We start from the raw sequence: 17775 nt of genomic DNA, 5'->3' as shown, positions 1-17775 counted from the left end.
CGTTTGAAAGCAGCTATTTTTTTTCTTTTTACAAGACACTGCAAACGATATTAGTGCAATGTCAGTGAACAAGCAGAAATAACTCAGGCTTGCATGGCCTGCATTGTGGCACTTGCCGGTTTGACCATCAACAAAAGTGTCCAAATCTGAAAAACTGTCACTTATTTGTGGTCTCCTTTCAAATTCGTTTTCTGACCGCACCTGGAGTTGGGAACAGTAACTCACCCACCAATAGGATTTAACTATTCACTTGTGACAAGATGGCAAAGAAAACAAGCGCTCAGTATATCTATAATTATTCTGATTATGGGATAACAGACAGAAATAGTGCTGTGTCTGTTAATAATTGGGTCTCCACATTTTAGACAAACTGCATGTACATACACTCAGGTGAGGGAAAGGTGGAGAGAGTGAGCTGTCCTTCCTCTTCAACGCACACACACTACAAAATGAGAAAATAATGATAAATGAATATAAATTAATAAATAATAAATAAAAGCTACGAATACATGATGCACACATGCAAGTGTACTCTAAAAAATATCTGCATCCAACCTGCGATCACAATGACTTCTTAATATGGAAATTCAAAGACAAAATGCATTGGGTTCAGATATGCCAGTCCTAAACACAGAGAAATGTTCTCTCACCTCGGCCAACGTAAGGGGGGGACATGAGAGTCATGTCAGGTGAGGGGGGGGGGGGGGCATGCAGGGGAGGGGGGGGTATGTGAGTCATGTCAGGTGAGGGGGCATGTGGGGGGGCGGGGGGGGGGGGGGCATGTTTTGGCCCGGTTTGATTGGAATAAGCTTTGTGATGTTTTTTTTTCTTTTTTTACGTTTTGTTTTTTTATTTTGACTCCACAGAAAGAAGCGTCTATTCCAAAAGATGAATTCCAAAGGCCTCAACAGACTCCTGAACTGGACTGTACAGAATACCCCTCCAGTGACAGGTCAGAGGTCAGCCCTTCCTGATCTGCAGTCTGCACTAATCTCAGCATTTAGAGAACATGAACATGGCTGTTTTGGTGATGGAAAAATTAGGCCTACACTGTGTCCTGATCTTCATTAGCCAGAAACTTCAGAGCTGCCCCTGCAGACTGTCTTTTTTCACAGAACCACACAGATATTAGTCTGCACATGCTCATAATGGTCAGATATTAGTTTGTACATGCTCAGAATGGTTAGATATTAGTTTGCACATGCTCAGAATGGTCAGATATTAGTCTGCACATGCTCAGAATGGTCAGATATTAGTCTGCACATGCTCATAATGGTCAGATATTAGTTTGCACATGCTCAGAATGGTCAGATATTAGTTTGCAAATGCTCAGAATGGTCAGATATTAGTTTGCACACACTCATAATGGTCTTACTCCTGGTGGGGTCCCCCCAATACATACTACTGCCACTTTACCCACTGTCTGTTATATTGCAAATTCCCTAATTGCCGTTTCTACCCCACACTGCCAGCGGGGCTCTTGCTCCAATCTTCGAGAGTGCTGTCGTCTGGTCTCCCCCCACCACTGCGGTCCAGCCCCTCTTTCGTCATTGCCTCCACCCTGCTCACTTCCGTCGCCACCTGCTGTTCCCCACCACCCGGCCCCACCCATCATCTGAGCCACATCACATATCATATCTTGTGCATAAACTGGCTGACATGCTGGTCACCAGTCGGCACCCTGAGCCGACCAGAGGAGGATGGGTTTCCCCCTTGAGCCTGGTTCCTTCCAAGGCTTCTTCCCATCTGCCACAGGGAGTTTTTCCTTGCCACTGTTGCCTTAGGCTTGCTCCTGTGGGGGGTTTAGGCCAGGGTTGTCTGTAAAGCGTATTGTGACAACTGCTGTTAAATATATTATACAAATAAAATTTGATTGATTGATTGATTTGATCATAATGGTCAGATATTAGTTTGCACATGCTCAGAATGGTCCTGTACATGCTCATAATGGTCAGATATTAGCCTGTATATGATCAGAATGGTTAGATATTAGTTTGCACAAGCTCAGAATGGTCATATATTAGTTTGCACAAGCTCAGAATGGTCCTGTATATGCTCAGAATGGTCAGATATTAGCCTGTATATGATAAGAATTGTTAGATATTAGTTTGCACATGCTCATAATGGTTAGATATTAGTCTGCACATGCTCAGAATGGTCAGATATTAGTCTGCACATGCTCATAATGGTCAGATATTAGTCTGCACATGCTCAGAATGGTCAGATATTAGTCTGCACATGCTCATAATGGTCAGATATTAGTTTGCACATGCTCATAATGGTGAGACATTATCCTGTATATGATCAGAATGGTCAGATATTAGTTTGCACATGTTCATAATGGTCAGATATTAGTTTGCACAAGCTCAGAATGGTCAGATATTAGCCTGTATATGATCAGAATGGTTAAATATTAGTTTGCACATAAATGGTCGATTAGTGCAATCATATGGTCAGATATTAGTTGTGTCAACTGAATTAGTTCATGCTCAGAATGGTGAGATATTAGCCTGTATATGATCAGAATGGTTAGATATTAGTTTGCACATGTTCATAATGGTTAGATATTAGTTTGCACATGCTGATAATGGTCAGATATTAGTCTGCACATGCTCAGAATGGTCAGATATTAGTTTGCACATACTCAGAATGTCAGATTTAGTGCACATCTCAAGTCGTTGTGACATGCTCAGAATGTCAGATATTAGTTCACTGCTCAAATGGTATATTTGCACAACGATGATAGTGCACTCGTATAGTGACTGCTCAATGCTATTAGCTGCACATGCTCATAATGGTCAGATTAGTCGAAGCATAAGCAGTATTATTGCTGCTCATATGTCACATATTGGACTAGAAGTCATATAGTCTCACATACAGATGCTCAGATATTAGTTTGACATCTAGATGCAATATGTTGACATGTCAAATGTTTTCATGACGTAGGTGACAGCGGTTCCTGCATGCCTGCTTGGAAGGATCTCTACAGATTAAGCATCCTATTCATTCAATTTACATCCACATTGCTCAGAGATAAAAAAAAGAGAACTTGTGCTGACTGTTCACATATTGAACATGCAGTCCATAATGAATGCCTTTCTAGATAAAAACTTTCCACTTGTTTCTTCCTGACTGACGGCTGAATAATCGACTGTTTATTTAATAAACAGAGGTAGGAAACAGGATCTGTCCTTGTTTGCCTCCTTTGGTGAAGGATCCCATGTTGCATCCAACATGTAATTGAAAGCATGACAGAAAGGTTGGTTCATAAATACACAGCGGTATGCTAACACAGAGAAGGAAAGGAATGAAAGGATAGATACATTTAGTGAATGTACGTAAATCACAAAGACAGGTCAAAAAAAGTTGCATAAATGTGTGATAGCTTGAACAAACAGCTTGTTGTTACAGAAATATAACAGCAAGTCAGTTTCTAAATAGTGGAATTGTCAAAATAAAGGTATTGATGATTTAGGCCAGGTCAGAAAATAACAGGACTGGAGCAGCCATATTTCAACATCACTCCTGAAAGATGTGGCTGCAAAGCAACACAGCTGTGAAGGAGGTCCCAGTTCTTATGAACTCTCTGCCCTCATCTCCTCTCCTCCTTCCCCTTCCTGTTTCCTAGTGACAGTTCGGAGGAGCAAGCTAGACAGGAGAAACCTTTAACCCTGTTGTTCATTTTTAGGTACAGCAAATGTCGGTCATCCATACAGGGGTTTGCAATACGAAATGAACCATTTTCATTTAAAATGTGATTACACTATAGGCCAGTAAAAGAGTTTAATACTGAAAATATTTTAGTATTTCTAGATTTTCAACTTAAAGGTCAATTGACCCAACATAACAGGAGGGTTAAAGAGTTCAAAGGCTGTCGGTGACTGTGACTGAGAAACCTTTTAAAGAGTTAATATGCAGTATGGGACTGTGACTGAGGAGGCTTTAGGTCAAATGCATTCTGAGACTGTGACTGAGGAGGCTTTTAAAGAGATCAAAGGCAGTCTTGACTGTGACTGAGAATGCTTTTAACCCTTTTGCGCACATGCCAAATCTGGCCAATCTTTGCCCATTTAGGGGGTACCCTATTTAAAGCTTTATAACTCCAGATGTGAGCATCGCAGGGACTTGAAAAATGTCTTAAATGCCATTTACAATATTAATAAATATGTGTTTATATTCATAAATTAGGGAGAAATACAGTGCCACAGAGGCAATTGTTCAGGCAAAAAAGCAAAAAATGAATTTGCTCCTTTTTAGTTTGCAATGAAATACTGAGAGATCCCCTATTTACAACAGGTTAAACTATACATGTCCTGGATCAAAAATTCCTTCACCACAAGTTCATAAAATCTAAGGGTGGATATGTAGAATTACTAAAGATCTATGGAGCAAAACAAAGCAGTGTACCCAGCATCTCCAAATCTATCCAAAATGTCTAAATTATGTATTGCTGTAAATCACAACATATTCACATATTTCACTACAAATCAACTGTTTTGACTCAAGAAACTCACCGTTGCATCATTTTCAAGTGGGAATTACAAGCTTTCCATCAGTACAGTGGTCTACAATCTCAAGGGGTCCAGAAACATATCCAAAATCTCTCCAAAAATGAATAAAATGCTTTTTGTCCATTATAAAGCATATACATGAGCCCCTTATGAAGGTTTAAGATGAAACATTGATATAAGATTTAAAAATAATGCAAAAACATTGTCATACAATGCGGCACAGTACCTAAATGTGTAACCATTAACTCTTGTATGTTTTTCTGTACTCTACAGTATGTGATGTTTTCTTGTATGGGGATGGGATGACATTAAAACAATATTCAACCCTCCACCACGTTTTGGCAGTATTCCAGTTCAGTTCACATCCAATGCATTAAACAGAAACACTGCTTAGCAAACCAACAAATGTTTATGTTACAGTGTGAATTATCCTCATTATAAAATACCACTAACCTATTAGTGGTAAAAGAATGCTTTCATGTATGCCCAGATCAACACTATTGTCGAGTGGGTCATGTATGGGGGTTGTAGTCACAGATAAGACTGCAAGGAGGGGGTGCTTGGTAAATGGGATGACCAGCGTGACAATGGTGGCGCTTAGAAACTCCATCTTCGGCACAGTTGTACTGAATCGTCTACTAGTAAACACAGAGTTTGTGTTTCCAACTCATAATTTGGTTGCAGGAGTACAGAACGTCTGAATTGAGCAATCTAGGCATGCCAGCGTGCCGACCACTAGGGCCATTGTGCAAAGTGGTTAGCCAATGAAATTACGTTTCTAATGGTGCATAGGCTGTTATGCTTGCATAAAAGGAACCACATTGTTTTTTCGGCGTAAACGGCATTTTACACATAAAAAGGTTGCGGTTTCACAATGAACAATTATTTTGCAATGCCGTGTGAATATATAAGTCAGCACTGGGAGGCCGTGGGAGAAATCACTTGCCTGCCGGAATATTTCTGAGGAGAACAGTGAATACAGATTTGATTCCACAGCCGAGGACATATTCAGTGAACGACTTGATCCCACTTTATATCGGCGAGCATTTAAATACATTCACTAAATATTTTTATTATTATTATCATTATTATTATAAATAAGGAGTAGGCCTAATTTTGAATAATAAATGTGGCATGTGAAATTGTGGGATGTGTTTGACATGTTGAAGGGGGTGGAGCATTTGACTAAAACTTCAATCAATGGATCCCAATCAATAGACTAGTAAACTAGAGAGCTAATGTAGTGATTTCTTCCTGACCTGATCCTGCCAGAGGTGGCAAGGAAAGAGTAAGGAGAAGGAGGTGGAGAGGGAGGAGGAGGAAGAAGAAGAGGAGGATAGGCAGGGCGAAAAGGGAGCTAAGCATGGAGAACAGGGGCAAACAAACATGATACAATAAATAGTATCTTACACCTCTAAAGACCCATGATATCACTTAGTCACCAAGAGTCCCTTTGGAGACTCCAAATGATCTTTTTGGAAACCTTCTAGAAAAAACAATGCAGAATACTCACGTATGTACTTAAATATAACATTTGCATAACATCATTACTTTTATTCTTAACAATTAGCTACATGCTTGTTTCTCAAAATATACAAATTTCTTGATTTCATAAATCTCATTTACATCACACATTTAAAAAACAAAGTGAATAGTAAACTGTGGTTTACATTGTTTGGACATGCATAAGAATTTAACAGCAGATAGTTGCATCTTTGTTTCAACGAAACGCACAGTAGGAAAAGACCCATTTTTTTTCAAATACCCATTCATTCTCTGGTGGAGTGTCAATCAAAAAAATAAATTAAGTAAAACCAGCACTCTAGCTCTGTAATTCCATAGTAAAAACACACGCATAGTCCCAAGCAAACCTTTGGCACCAACACAATATCCATCTTAATACAGTAATTCAATCATTTTGAAACTAATTTACAGTGATTAAGAGTAATCTTTAGATAAAAGATCTTTGATGTTCTTTCCATCACACATGGAGGTCTAGGTGTAACTGCAAAGCACTTCTTTTTTTTTTTACCTTGAACAATGAAATTCAAAATCATGACATTTTTACAATAACTTCAAACCAGGGGCAGGCTACTCAAACTGTCCCTGGAGGAACGTTTTGGGGCCTTTACAGATCCAGCATTCCAGATTTGGAGCAGGAAGTTAAATCTGAGCGTTTGAAATGCTCTTCAGCGCACCTCAAGAGATGTTTGGGCAGATCACGGGGGTGGCAATGCTGGGAATCTGCTCAGCTGGTGCCGGGGTGGCATACTGCAGTCATAATGTGTGAAATTTGTCACAGTAGAAAGGCTACGTCCAGTCATCCTCCCTTCGCACCTGCAGTATTCGGCAACTGGACAGTCAGTATGCTTCCGTTTTGGGTTTAAAACGTAGGTAATACTTTAGCCCCAGCCCCTTCCCAAGTCCCCTTGGGGACTGGTTTAGGTCTGGGACACCAGGTGAGTGGGTCTCCCACCAATCAGTAATCAAGTAAGTCAATCAATCAATTAATTAAATCTTAGCTAGAAAGGAAAACCAGCAGTAGTACTGATGTGACAGGTACCCCTGAGTACGCCAGGTTTACACTATTAGTGTTTCCCCACCACCTAACACATAATGCTCTATGAATTAAAGAGGGGATTGTCCAACATGGGCTTTAGAGCGCTGACACTGTGGGATTGCTGGTGTAATATGAGTGTGGGCCGTCCTTTAAACCCCGGTGACACCCCTTGTATGTAGGGGTCGGGGTGCAATCCAGCGGATCAGTTGGCCATCTTCCAGTACAGCAGAGCCCCAGTAAGGATCCCAGCGGCAAAAATGGTCACGTTGTTCCAGCGCAGTACGCAGTTCAGCACGCCCTCCTGTAACGGTCACAACGACCGGTCATCTACACACCTTTATTAACCGTTCAGTTAGGTTCTATGTGTGAGCGAATGTGCGCCTCTGATTATGTGTGTGCATTTGTATGAATCTCTTAATTGACTGTTAGCTTAGGGTTGTAACTAGGTAGCTCTTTCGTAGGTGACTTAGTTAACACACTCATCTTAACTTGTATTGCTTGTATTTTTGCATAGACTGCGTTGTTACTGTTCTCGTTTGTGTTAGTGTTACTAACAGTTGAACTATGCGGTTGTTCCCTGCACTTGGAACGGTACTTCTCTCTAGGGGTTTCGACATACTTGTTCCTGGTTATGGTTATACACTTTGTTGTACGTCGCTCTGGATAAGAGCGTCTGCCAAATGCTTGTAATGTAATGTAATGTATGAGTATGTGTGCGTATACTGTATGCCTGCACATGAGTGTGTGCACATTAATATGCAGAAAACATAAGCATGCGATTATTTGTTGTTTGCCTATTCATCAGTCAGTCCATTTGTCTGTCCCTGGGTCACTCTCACACATGTAAACACCTACTCATACACAGACACACAACTTTCACAGTTATGCAGACGACACAATTATATTATTATTATTATTATTATTGTTATGTTAATATTTTACTTCATTTATCTCATTTTTTTGGTCTTGTTTATATTTCTTTTTTAATGTTAAGGACTTTGGACTGCAATTCATTGTATGAAAATGAGCTATACAAATTAAAGCGTTGTTATGAACTCACCCATCCTCCATGCTGTCGGATCCATGAGGATATGTTTTCCCTTATGAACTGCAACACCCAGGCTATGATCCTATGGATGATTTCTGTGTGGTTCTGAGTCAGAGCCTGAAACAGAAACCACAGGGTCTCCTAAAACTGCACACTCCACTGAAACTGCCCGTTTTACTGAAACTGTCCGGTCCATTGAACCAGCACAATTTAGGGAATATTGCACACTACTGAAATGGCGCAGTCTGCTGAAACTGCACATTCTACTGCAACTGTACAGCCCACTGAAACTGTAGGCTCCTGGACTTCACAATCTACTGAAACTGCAGTCTCCTAAGACTGCACACATTACTGAAACTGCAGTCTCCCAATACTGCATACATTACTGAAACTGCAGTCTCCTAAGACCACACACATTACTGAAACTGCAGTCTCCCAAGACCACACACATTACTGAAACTGCAGTCCCTTGGAATTATGCATTCTGCAAAAATGGCACAGTCCACTGAGAGCAGAATCTGCTGGAAACTGCAGGGTCCACAGAAACTGCACAATCTACTGAAACAGTAGACTATTGAAACTGCAATATTGACACTGCACAATCTACTGAAACAGTAGTCTATTGAAACTGAAATACTGAAACTGCACAATCTACTTAAACAGTACAGACTATTGAAACTGCAATATTGACACTGCACAATCTACTGAAACAGTAGACTATTGAAACTGCAATACTGAAACTGTACAATATACTGAAACAGTAGTCTATTGAAACTGCAATACTGAAACTGCACAATCTACTGAAACAGTACAGACTATTGAAACTGCAATATTGACACTGCACAGTCTACTGAAACAGTAGTCTATTGAAACTGCAATACTGAGACTACAATCTACTGAAACAGTAGTCTATTGAAACTGCAATACTGAAACTGCACAATCTACTGAAACAGTACAGACTATTGAAACTGCAATACTGAAACTGTACAATCTACTGAAACAGTAGTCTATTGAAACTGCAATACTGAAACTGTACAATCTACTGAAACAGTACAGACTATTGAAACTGCAATATTGACACTGCACAATCTACTGAAACAGTAGACTATTGAAACTGCAATACTGAAACTGTACAATATACTGAAACAGTAGTCTATTGAAACTGCAATACTGAAACTGCACAATCTACTGAAACAGTACAGACTATTGAAACTGCAATATTGACACTGCACAGTCTACTGAAACAGTAGTCTATTGAAACTGCAATACTGAGACTGTACAATCTACTGAAACAGTAGTCTATTGAAACTGCAATACTGAAACTGCACAATCTACTGAAACAGTACAGACTATTGAAACTGCAATACTGAAACTGTACAATCTACTGAAACAGTAGTCTATTGAAACTGCAATACTGAAACTGTACAATCTACTGAAACAGTACAGACTATTGAAACTGCAATATTGACACTGCACAATCTACTGAAACAGTATAGTCTATTGAAACTGAAATACCAAAACTGCAAAATCTACTGAAACAGTACAGTCTATTGAAACTGCAATACTGAAACTTCTGTCGGAGTTGGTCTTGTAACATAATGGTCACAAGTTCAATTCCCCAGTAGGACTATGCCTTTGTACCCTTGAGCAAAGTACTTAATCTGCATTGCTCCAGTATATATCCTGCTGTATAATTCGATACAGTGTAAGTCGCTCTGGATAAGAGTGTCTGCTAAACGCCTGTAATGTAATGTAATGCTGTCTACAGAAGCTACATAATATAGAGCGATTCCAGAATCTTCTGAAAGTGCAGTGTATGGCACAGCCTTCTGAAACACACAATATATTGAAACTGCACAGTGAAATAAAACTAATTCGAATGAAACAGACATTTCAGTGCTCATCTTTGTCTAACCTTCTGCTGCAACTAATGTGAAATTGATCTCATGGTCTTGCTACTGTGAGATTGCTCTGAAAAATCACTACTTTTTGGAGTTATGCACTTACTGACAGCCTACGTGAAAATAGACCATCTAATGTGTAGTTCCTCTTTATTTGGCTTGAACACCTGTGGTGATGCTACAGTTAGGTATAAAAGCCATCAGCTTGTCACACCATATCACTGATTAAGGCAATATGCCAGAACGACTGACCTCATCTAAAAGCACTACATGTGGAACTTTTCTGAATGTAATTGATATAAATACCAGGCACAGTCAGCACTGACACAGCCCAAATTCAGTACCGAACCACGGGGCCTGTGCATGCACTAGAACAGCTGATGGATGGATAGATGGAGCCATCCAGCAGCCCCCAACTGCTGTTAGCTAGCTTGCCATCTAATCACACCGCATAGCAAACTTGTGAACATCATTAGCCACTCTAACCTGACTAATGATATGCTAATGAATTAGCAAAGATTCTATAAATCCTTTGTCAGTGGCCTCATTAACATGATTAAGTGTTATTAATTGTTAAACTGTTATTACTTTATAAAGTAACAAATGATTTGTCTATTTCATAGGAATTCATGACAACGTTAGTGAACATGACCAAATATCCAATGCAGTATGTTTATGTAGATTTGTGGATTCTAAACATAAAGAACTGTCATTCCTGCTTTGTTTATGCTAATGCTAGCTGATTGAATGTTACCATACAGTGTTGCCTGTAACTCAACCAAACATTTGGTTTTGAAATACTTAATGCACTGACCACAATAAACACATGGATGTTATCCTGTCCTAATAACATGCAAGCCTAAACCCTTCATTTGAATCTCGGTGTGAAACTGGTACACGGTCGCTCCACGGGCGTGAATAGTACCTTGTATATGAGTCTGTAAGCAAAATGAAAAAAGGCAACCACCCTCCCCCAGGAAACCTCATCGGCGAAGATCTTCCTGGCCACAGAGAAAAAGACGTCTTGAACAGAATCCAGATCAACAGCATCTAAGAGGCTGTGAAAGAAAGGGGGAAAATAACAAAGCAACAATTCAACAGGGTTGGGTATCATTTAGATTTTATAAATTCCATTCCGGTCTTGCTTATCGAATTTGGTTCTTGTCAAGCGCCAACAACTCGCCTCTATTAGTGAAGCCTTTCTCCCCAGTGGCTAAAGAGTGAACTGCAACGCCTGGTTGCAAAAACAACCTGAAACCGCGCCCACGCATATTAATTTCAGTTCATGCAATGTGGCTTGTCCTACTACCGTATGCCCATATAAGGACATTCACCATCCTCGCAGCCAGGCAGTGCTTCAGCGGCAGGTGTAATGCTGTGTTGTTTTATTCTGATTAGCTAGATTACATACGATCTCACCATTTTAAGTCCAAGGTCCAAAAATGTTGTGTGCTGCTTTCAACTCATAGACCGTATAAAAATAGGGTTCAACTGTAGGCCTACTAACCGCTATTCTTCTCTCCCATTCTTTCGGTTAGTACATTTGAGACATTTTCAGATAAACAATATTCTATGTCAAAATGCGATTTTTGACCATTTCGGGGTTTCAGCTGATTCTCATAAAATCTCGTCTTTGTATATGCTGTTGGTGAAATCAGATTTGTAAGCAGTTTTGAAGCTTCCTTAAGAAGACAAGCTAGGGGGATTTTAAAGCCTACTGTCTTGCTATCGATCTATCTGTCTATCTAGCTAACTTGCTAGCTAGCTAGTTATCTCGTGATATATCTGTCTAGCTATCTAGAGATCTGTTATCTGTCTATATAACTAGCAAGCTCGTAAGCTAGCTAGCCAGTGATCTATTTTATCTGTCCATCTATGTAAATATCTAAACACTAAACATATTTTGCACAATTAACTTTTTTGAAATCTTATGACAGTGCGGTTCTATGGTTGTACAGACACGCTTTTTGTCCAGACGTGGGCATGTCTAATTACCACAAGGTAGTTGGGGTGGATTTTCCTGTAGTCGTGGACTCCGCTCTTTCGCTCCACTGCGCTTGCGTTGGTTGCAACGGGCAATGGCTGCGCCCTAGTTTGGGCTTCATGCGCCAGTGAGCACTAACCGTAGCAAATCAGTGGGTGACGTCATAATCACTTCGTCCATATTTTTATACGGTCTATGGTCCTGATCGAATCCTGGTCCAGATTCTTGTGACATTTTTTTGGGTAAAAAAATGAAACCGAAATGTGTTGTACGCAAATCCACCTTTATCTTTAGCAGATTTGGGGAGCCATAAAAAGTAAATTTCCAAGAGAGCGCCCCATAGAGTTAATAGTAAATAATCGGTGGATTATCAAGACTACAAACATTCCGAAATGTTGTTGTGTGGTGGGCTGTACGAAAAACAAGGACAAGAACCTAAATCTGAAGTTTTCTGTGCTCCCGTGCAAAAAGGTGCTTTTAACTAACGTTATTACGATAGCTGCTTTTAACTAATGTTAACGTTAGGTAAAAACTGCTAGGTCTATCATAGCTAATACGGTTAGTTAAAAGCTTCTTAGTTAAATGCAGCTAAGCTATCATAACAACATTAGCTAGGATGTGGTGCGATATGTAACGTTGCTAACTATGCAATTACATGTCACATCACATCCTAAAAAACTAATTAAACAAACATACAAATGACTGTTTCTGACACGTTTCTGACATTTATATATACTTATCGGGGACAAAATGGGTAATTTACTACAAATATAAATATGGCTGGATTCCAGATCCCAGAGTTACCTGGCTTTCCATGGACCCATATATTGGTCCTATCATTCCCCTAATGTTTCCGCTTGTTTCTCCTCATTGGCGTGATCTTGCATGGGAGGACATAAAACTAAAAATCTGGGTCCTTGGCTCTGTCATTTGTACAGCCCACCATCCAACAGCTTTTTTGGCATTTTTCCAATTTTGATAATCCTCTGACTAATACTAACTACATGTTTTCACCCATGGTGGGGGTGTGGCCTATTGCAGGCGCGTTGATGCATGCGTGTTACGCAATCATAAATGTCTGTGTAAGTGGAGCCGGTCCTGGCAGCTGATTAAAACTCTCTGCATTTCACTCATCGCGAATGCCACTGAAAATACATCTTCAGGATTCCATAAGCAGATTTGAAAGGCGCATTTCTTAGCAAATTCCCAGTTCTTGGAAATTTGGAACCGGTTACTATTTGAGACTGTTCTTGATAGCCAACCCTACAATTGAATCACTGATTTCAATGAGAAGAAATAATCAATAAAACTTGGGTGCTGCCTTGCAGTTCCACCAGGGCACATGAAACATAATACATCATTTCTACAATAAGATGCCATTCTCAGAGAGACATGACTTATATCTTTCTCTTGCTGAAGACAAGAGTTTCACCATTGTACAGAACCAGCTGTTTTTGTGTTGAGTCCCCCCTTTTCAGCGGTGCAAAATTAAGTTAACAGATGACTGACAGGTGTTAACTGTTTCTCAGGTGTTTTTTTGCATGATTTGTTCATACATAAAAGAAGAGTAGGCATCTCGTCTTGGTTTTAACCTTTGTTTTCATCCATGAAGATTGCATTTAGCGTCAAAGGCATATGTCATCATGGAGGCCAGAGAACTAACTATGGCTGAAAAACAACTAATCAGTGAGCTGAGAGAACATAATGAATCATTAATAATAGCACGTAAATTGAGTATATCAAGTACAGCAGCTTGGAAAGTCTTGAAAATATATGGTGGACTGGTGGACCATACAGGTTGGCCTGTAGGATGACTACTGCAGTTAATGACAGACAAATCTAAGAGCTGTGAAGAAAAACACTAAAAGATTGGTCAGTGATATCACCAGCAGTCCCCAGAGGGCAGTGGTGAAAATATCACAAGCCACTGTACGCTTTGAGAGCAAAATTATAGAGGCTACACTGCAAGACCATTACATCTCATCTGCAGCAAGAATCAAAAGCCAGATTAGAATTAGCCAAATAATACAGACACCAGCTAGAAGAGTTCTGGAACATTATGTATTATGGACAGATGAAACCAAAATAAACCTTTACCAAAGCCATGGAAAGCCAAACGTGTGGAGAAAGGAAGGAAGTATAGTCGTTTCTCTAACAGCCTCACTTATCTTTATTGATGATATAACAGAGCATGACAGCAGCAGGATGAATTCAGAAGTGCACAAAATGTACAAAGAAATTCCTCCAACCTCATCAACCTGCAGCAAGACAACCCCAAACACACTGCCAATGCAAACAGAACATTTTTCAGTAGGAAAAGGTGGAAAGATTTTCACTGACTAAGTTTCAGAACTAGCTGAATAGGAGACTGAAGAACCCACCCCCCCCCCCAAAAAAAAAGAACTGAAAGCTGAAAGCAGCTGCAGTGAAGGCCTGGAAAGGCATTTCCAAAGACGATACCAAATGTTTGGTGATGTCGGTAGGTAACTTTAAGCAGTTATTGCATTTAAGGGCTATGCAACCAAATATTACATGCTTTACTTTTAAGTCAATCTGTTAATGTAATTTTTTCCAGCTGAAAATTTGAGGACTCAACACAAAAACAGCGCTTTCTGTGAAGAAGTAAAACCCATACATATGTACCATGAAATAAAAGCCGATTGTCTGTACTTTTGTCTTATATTCACATTCAATTAATATCAAATCCAAATGCCTTAAGTATATAGCAAAAATAACAAAGTTCACTCCACGTCAACAAACTTTTGGAGAGCACTGCATATACAGTATATTTAGCAGCAAAAGTGTTTGGGCAGCACGAAGCAGGCAATGGAGATGCTAGACAGAGAAATTTGTGATAAAATAGTGATAAAATTATTTTAATCCAGCTCTGAGATCTGAAGTTATCCAGGATGAGGTCAGCTTCTGCTGAGTTAGCCTACTTCTCTAAATGGCCCTTAACCCTTTTTAAGGGTTAACTCAGTTAAAACACAAAACAGCTGGTCCTCAAATAAGAATAATGCTAATATCAAACAGTGTTACAACCAAAATAAAAATAACACTCAAATATAAAAAAAATGAATATATTTTTTAATCTGAAAAAATCAGTGTTGGTTTAAATTTAAAAACTGCTATTGATGGTTCCCATTAGTATCAATGGATAAAATCAACTTAAAATTAACATTTTGACACAAACTGAGCTATCCATCACCCTTTAGATTCTCCACATCTATACAGCATTCAACTTAAAGATTCTCTTCTGTAAAATGGTCCACACATAAACAAGATGCTGGAGAGTGCTTGGATTATATATATATATATATATATATAATATTTTATTTTATTTTTTAATTATTATTATTTTGTTTACTTATCTTATTTATTTATTTTATTATTATTTCTTAATTTCTTTTTTATCTTTATCAATTTATCTTTACGTACAAAGCGACTCCTTTAGGGAAAAACATACTCAGTGTTTCCAGGTGAAAGCCTTGCTGATTAAAAATACTCTTACCGCTCCAGTTCAGCATCCCTGTTGAGATCCTCTGCTATCTTCCGTAAACGCAACACAACTTCTTTCACCTCAGGTTCCTGTCCTTCGTCTGCCCTCCCACCAAGATCCTCAGGAACCAGGTGCATTCGTGGATCATCTCTGTTTACACTCTGAATTACATATCTAAGAAAAATTATATTTAGAGTCAGTGTTAAAGAGAGCGCATACAAATGATCTTTTCAGCAGATTATAAAATAAAGTGGTTCCATGAAATTATTGAGACAAAAATTTCCATGGTTACCCTCTGAAAACAACTGCTCCTTGTTCCATAATTTTGTCATCAACAGTGTCTGAAAGTAGAAGTATAATGGTAAATACATGAATCCTTCATACGGATATCCTTTATATGGGTATTCATCACTGCTGCAGGACATAAGCATTGTTGGTACTCTCTTGGCTATGTGCTGTGATCGACCCACGTCCTATACGGTTTTGTGTTTTGCTACCCGGCTTTCATAAATGCTTTGGATTATTTTCAAAGTGCAATATAGTGACGTCACTGCATGTCACTAATGCTCTTTTCTGGGAAACGCCTAAACCTCGCTTTTGAAAACTGCAGAGTAAAACGTATTGCTGAAAGAAAAGGAAACCCAATTGACAACATGAATCTAATAAGCGTTTCCATTGTCTAACCATATCTGACCTAAAACCGGCTACGCCGCTCCAACCTCTCCCCACGACTGCAGTAAAATTGAGGAGCCACTCCGCGGAAAAACAGCGCTGCCCTGCGTAAAGACATGTCCTGCTAGCCACTTTTTCAAATGAACACCAGTTCTACAGTAGGCTAAGCGCGTACGTAGCCTACCATAAATGCCCTGTCATCTCAAGTGTATTGACAACAATTTGGTGTTCATTCAGTAACAGCTGATGAATTACCTTCTCCACCAGTCGCTCCCTTCTGATCATTTTCCATGTCGCTTCACTGGAAACCAGTTTTGACTCTTATGAGGAACAGCTAGGTAATCCTTTACCTGAGAGTCACCGTCTTTACACTACTCCTACTCACTGCCTGTCACCAGCCGCAAAACTAAACGTTGTACATTACAACAACATGGGTATACAAGGTAATGGAATACAAGCAGTCTGTACAACGCCCGAACAAAGCTCGTCCTACGGAAGAAGGTCCAGTCCGAACTTTAAGCAGGCAAAGTTACTAATGCGGAAATGCCGAGGTTTCGGTTTTAGGAAGACGTCACACACTTTGCATTACTCAGACTTGCGTCTATAATGTTCGTTCATGCGATGACAAAAGCCCAAACAGGTTTAAATAATAAATAAATAAATAAATAAATAAATAAATAAATAAATTCGGTTAAAATGATTTGTCCCATCCCACGCAAGTAGCTTTACCAATTTAGAGAAAAAACTAAAATCTAAAAATCTCAGTCTAAAAATATTGGGAAAAGTATAATCGTCAATATTTTGAAGTTTACAGCATTAACCTTAATTGATAATATGCCGTGTTCAACATTGAAAACTGACGCTTTATTTGTACAAACTTGCATAAAACGCGAAATTCCTTGAATCATCATGTGTGGGACAATACATTCTACGGAAATTTTAATTATAAAATCTTTTCATTTTTCGATATTAAATACGATAAATATATATTATCATATTTCTTGGAGCACAGTTTCATTTAATTTCATCCATTGCTCGCAGCCTATGTGATGAGTTCGACTGGAATGCCCAAATTGTAAAAAGTAAATAAGAAATTCTGTTTTATTTATTTATTAATTTTTATAGGGTATGTTACCTTATTTTGATTGATGTTTTCCTGACAGCAAGACACTCGGGGACGGATCTGCTCGGATTCCGTTCAGAAGCCATGTCATCCATGCCAGATCCTGCCCGGAGTCGCTTGCTATCTGGGTTATTATACAAATTAGTTACATATCATTTTGCGTAAGATATGGAAAATGGATTCTCCCAGAGAAGTTCTCTAAATTTGTATCAAAGTTCGCGCCTTTTATATTTTATTCATGTAGCTAGTTCAGGGAGGGTGTAGTTTTGGATGGGCATTTACGCATCTTGCGGCGAGATGATTTCCCAAAATTTCGCAATTCTCTGAGCTGATTTCCCCTGTCGGAATTCATGACTAAGCACGCATCCCACTTATGGTCAGTGGATGTCGCTGTGGTCTAGTCCTAAATTTCAGTTCTTGAGCGACGCTGCTCTGAAGTACAAAAGCAAGGCTACAGTGTAGCACAATGGTTATGGA

The 17775-nt window shown here is 39.3% G+C and overlaps 1 protein-coding gene and 1 long non-coding RNA gene across 2 annotated transcripts in view; one reads left to right on the top strand and one right to left on the bottom strand.

Moving 5' to 3' along the window:
* Nucleotides 1-1862, top strand: part of LOC135242469 (uncharacterized) — a 60917-nt gene extending 59055 nt beyond the window's left edge. Inside the window, exon 3 of the long non-coding RNA XR_010326360.1 lies at nt 867-1862. This is a non-coding gene — a long non-coding RNA (uncharacterized LOC135242469). The remainder of the gene's footprint in view (nt 1-866) is intronic.
* A 4163-nt stretch (nt 1863-6025) lies between these two features.
* Nucleotides 6026-16737, bottom strand: zgc:153993 (uncharacterized protein LOC767645 homolog). The gene is made up of 6 exons (XM_064313517.1): nt 16431-16737; nt 15796-15844; nt 15516-15677; nt 10946-11078; nt 8132-8236; nt 6026-7372 (listed from the first exon to the last, which is right to left on the bottom strand). The coding sequence occupies exons 1-6, from the start codon at nt 16465-16467 to the stop codon at nt 7274-7276; spliced, it is 585 nt and encodes a 194-aa protein (XP_064169587.1). The 5' UTR covers nt 16468-16737; the 3' UTR covers nt 6026-7273.
* Between the last annotated feature and the right edge of the window lie 1038 nt (nt 16738-17775).

The sequence above is a fragment of the Anguilla rostrata genome, chromosome 16 (genome assembly GCF_018555375.3).
Source record: "Anguilla rostrata isolate EN2019 chromosome 16, ASM1855537v3, whole genome shotgun sequence".
NCBI classification, from domain to species: domain Eukaryota; kingdom Metazoa; phylum Chordata; class Actinopteri; order Anguilliformes; family Anguillidae; genus Anguilla; species Anguilla rostrata.
This window is presented reverse-complemented; position numbering and strand designations above follow the sequence as displayed.

What these genes read in the sequence shown, in the direction of transcription:
- zgc:153993 (XM_064313517.1), bottom strand. Translation starts at nt 16,467, where the DNA reads ATGGAAAATGATCAGAAGGGAGCGACTGGTGGAGAAG. An exon ending in GGAGCAGTTGTTTTCAGAGG is followed by an intron (nt 15,678 to 15,795) that starts GTAACCATGGAA and finishes AATTTTTCTTAG; the next exon opens with ATATGTAATTCAGAGTGTAA. An exon ending in CTTACAGACTCATATACAAG is followed by an intron (nt 8,237 to 10,945) that starts GTACTATTCACG and finishes TTTCTGTTTCAG; the next exon opens with GCTCTGACTCAGAACCACAC.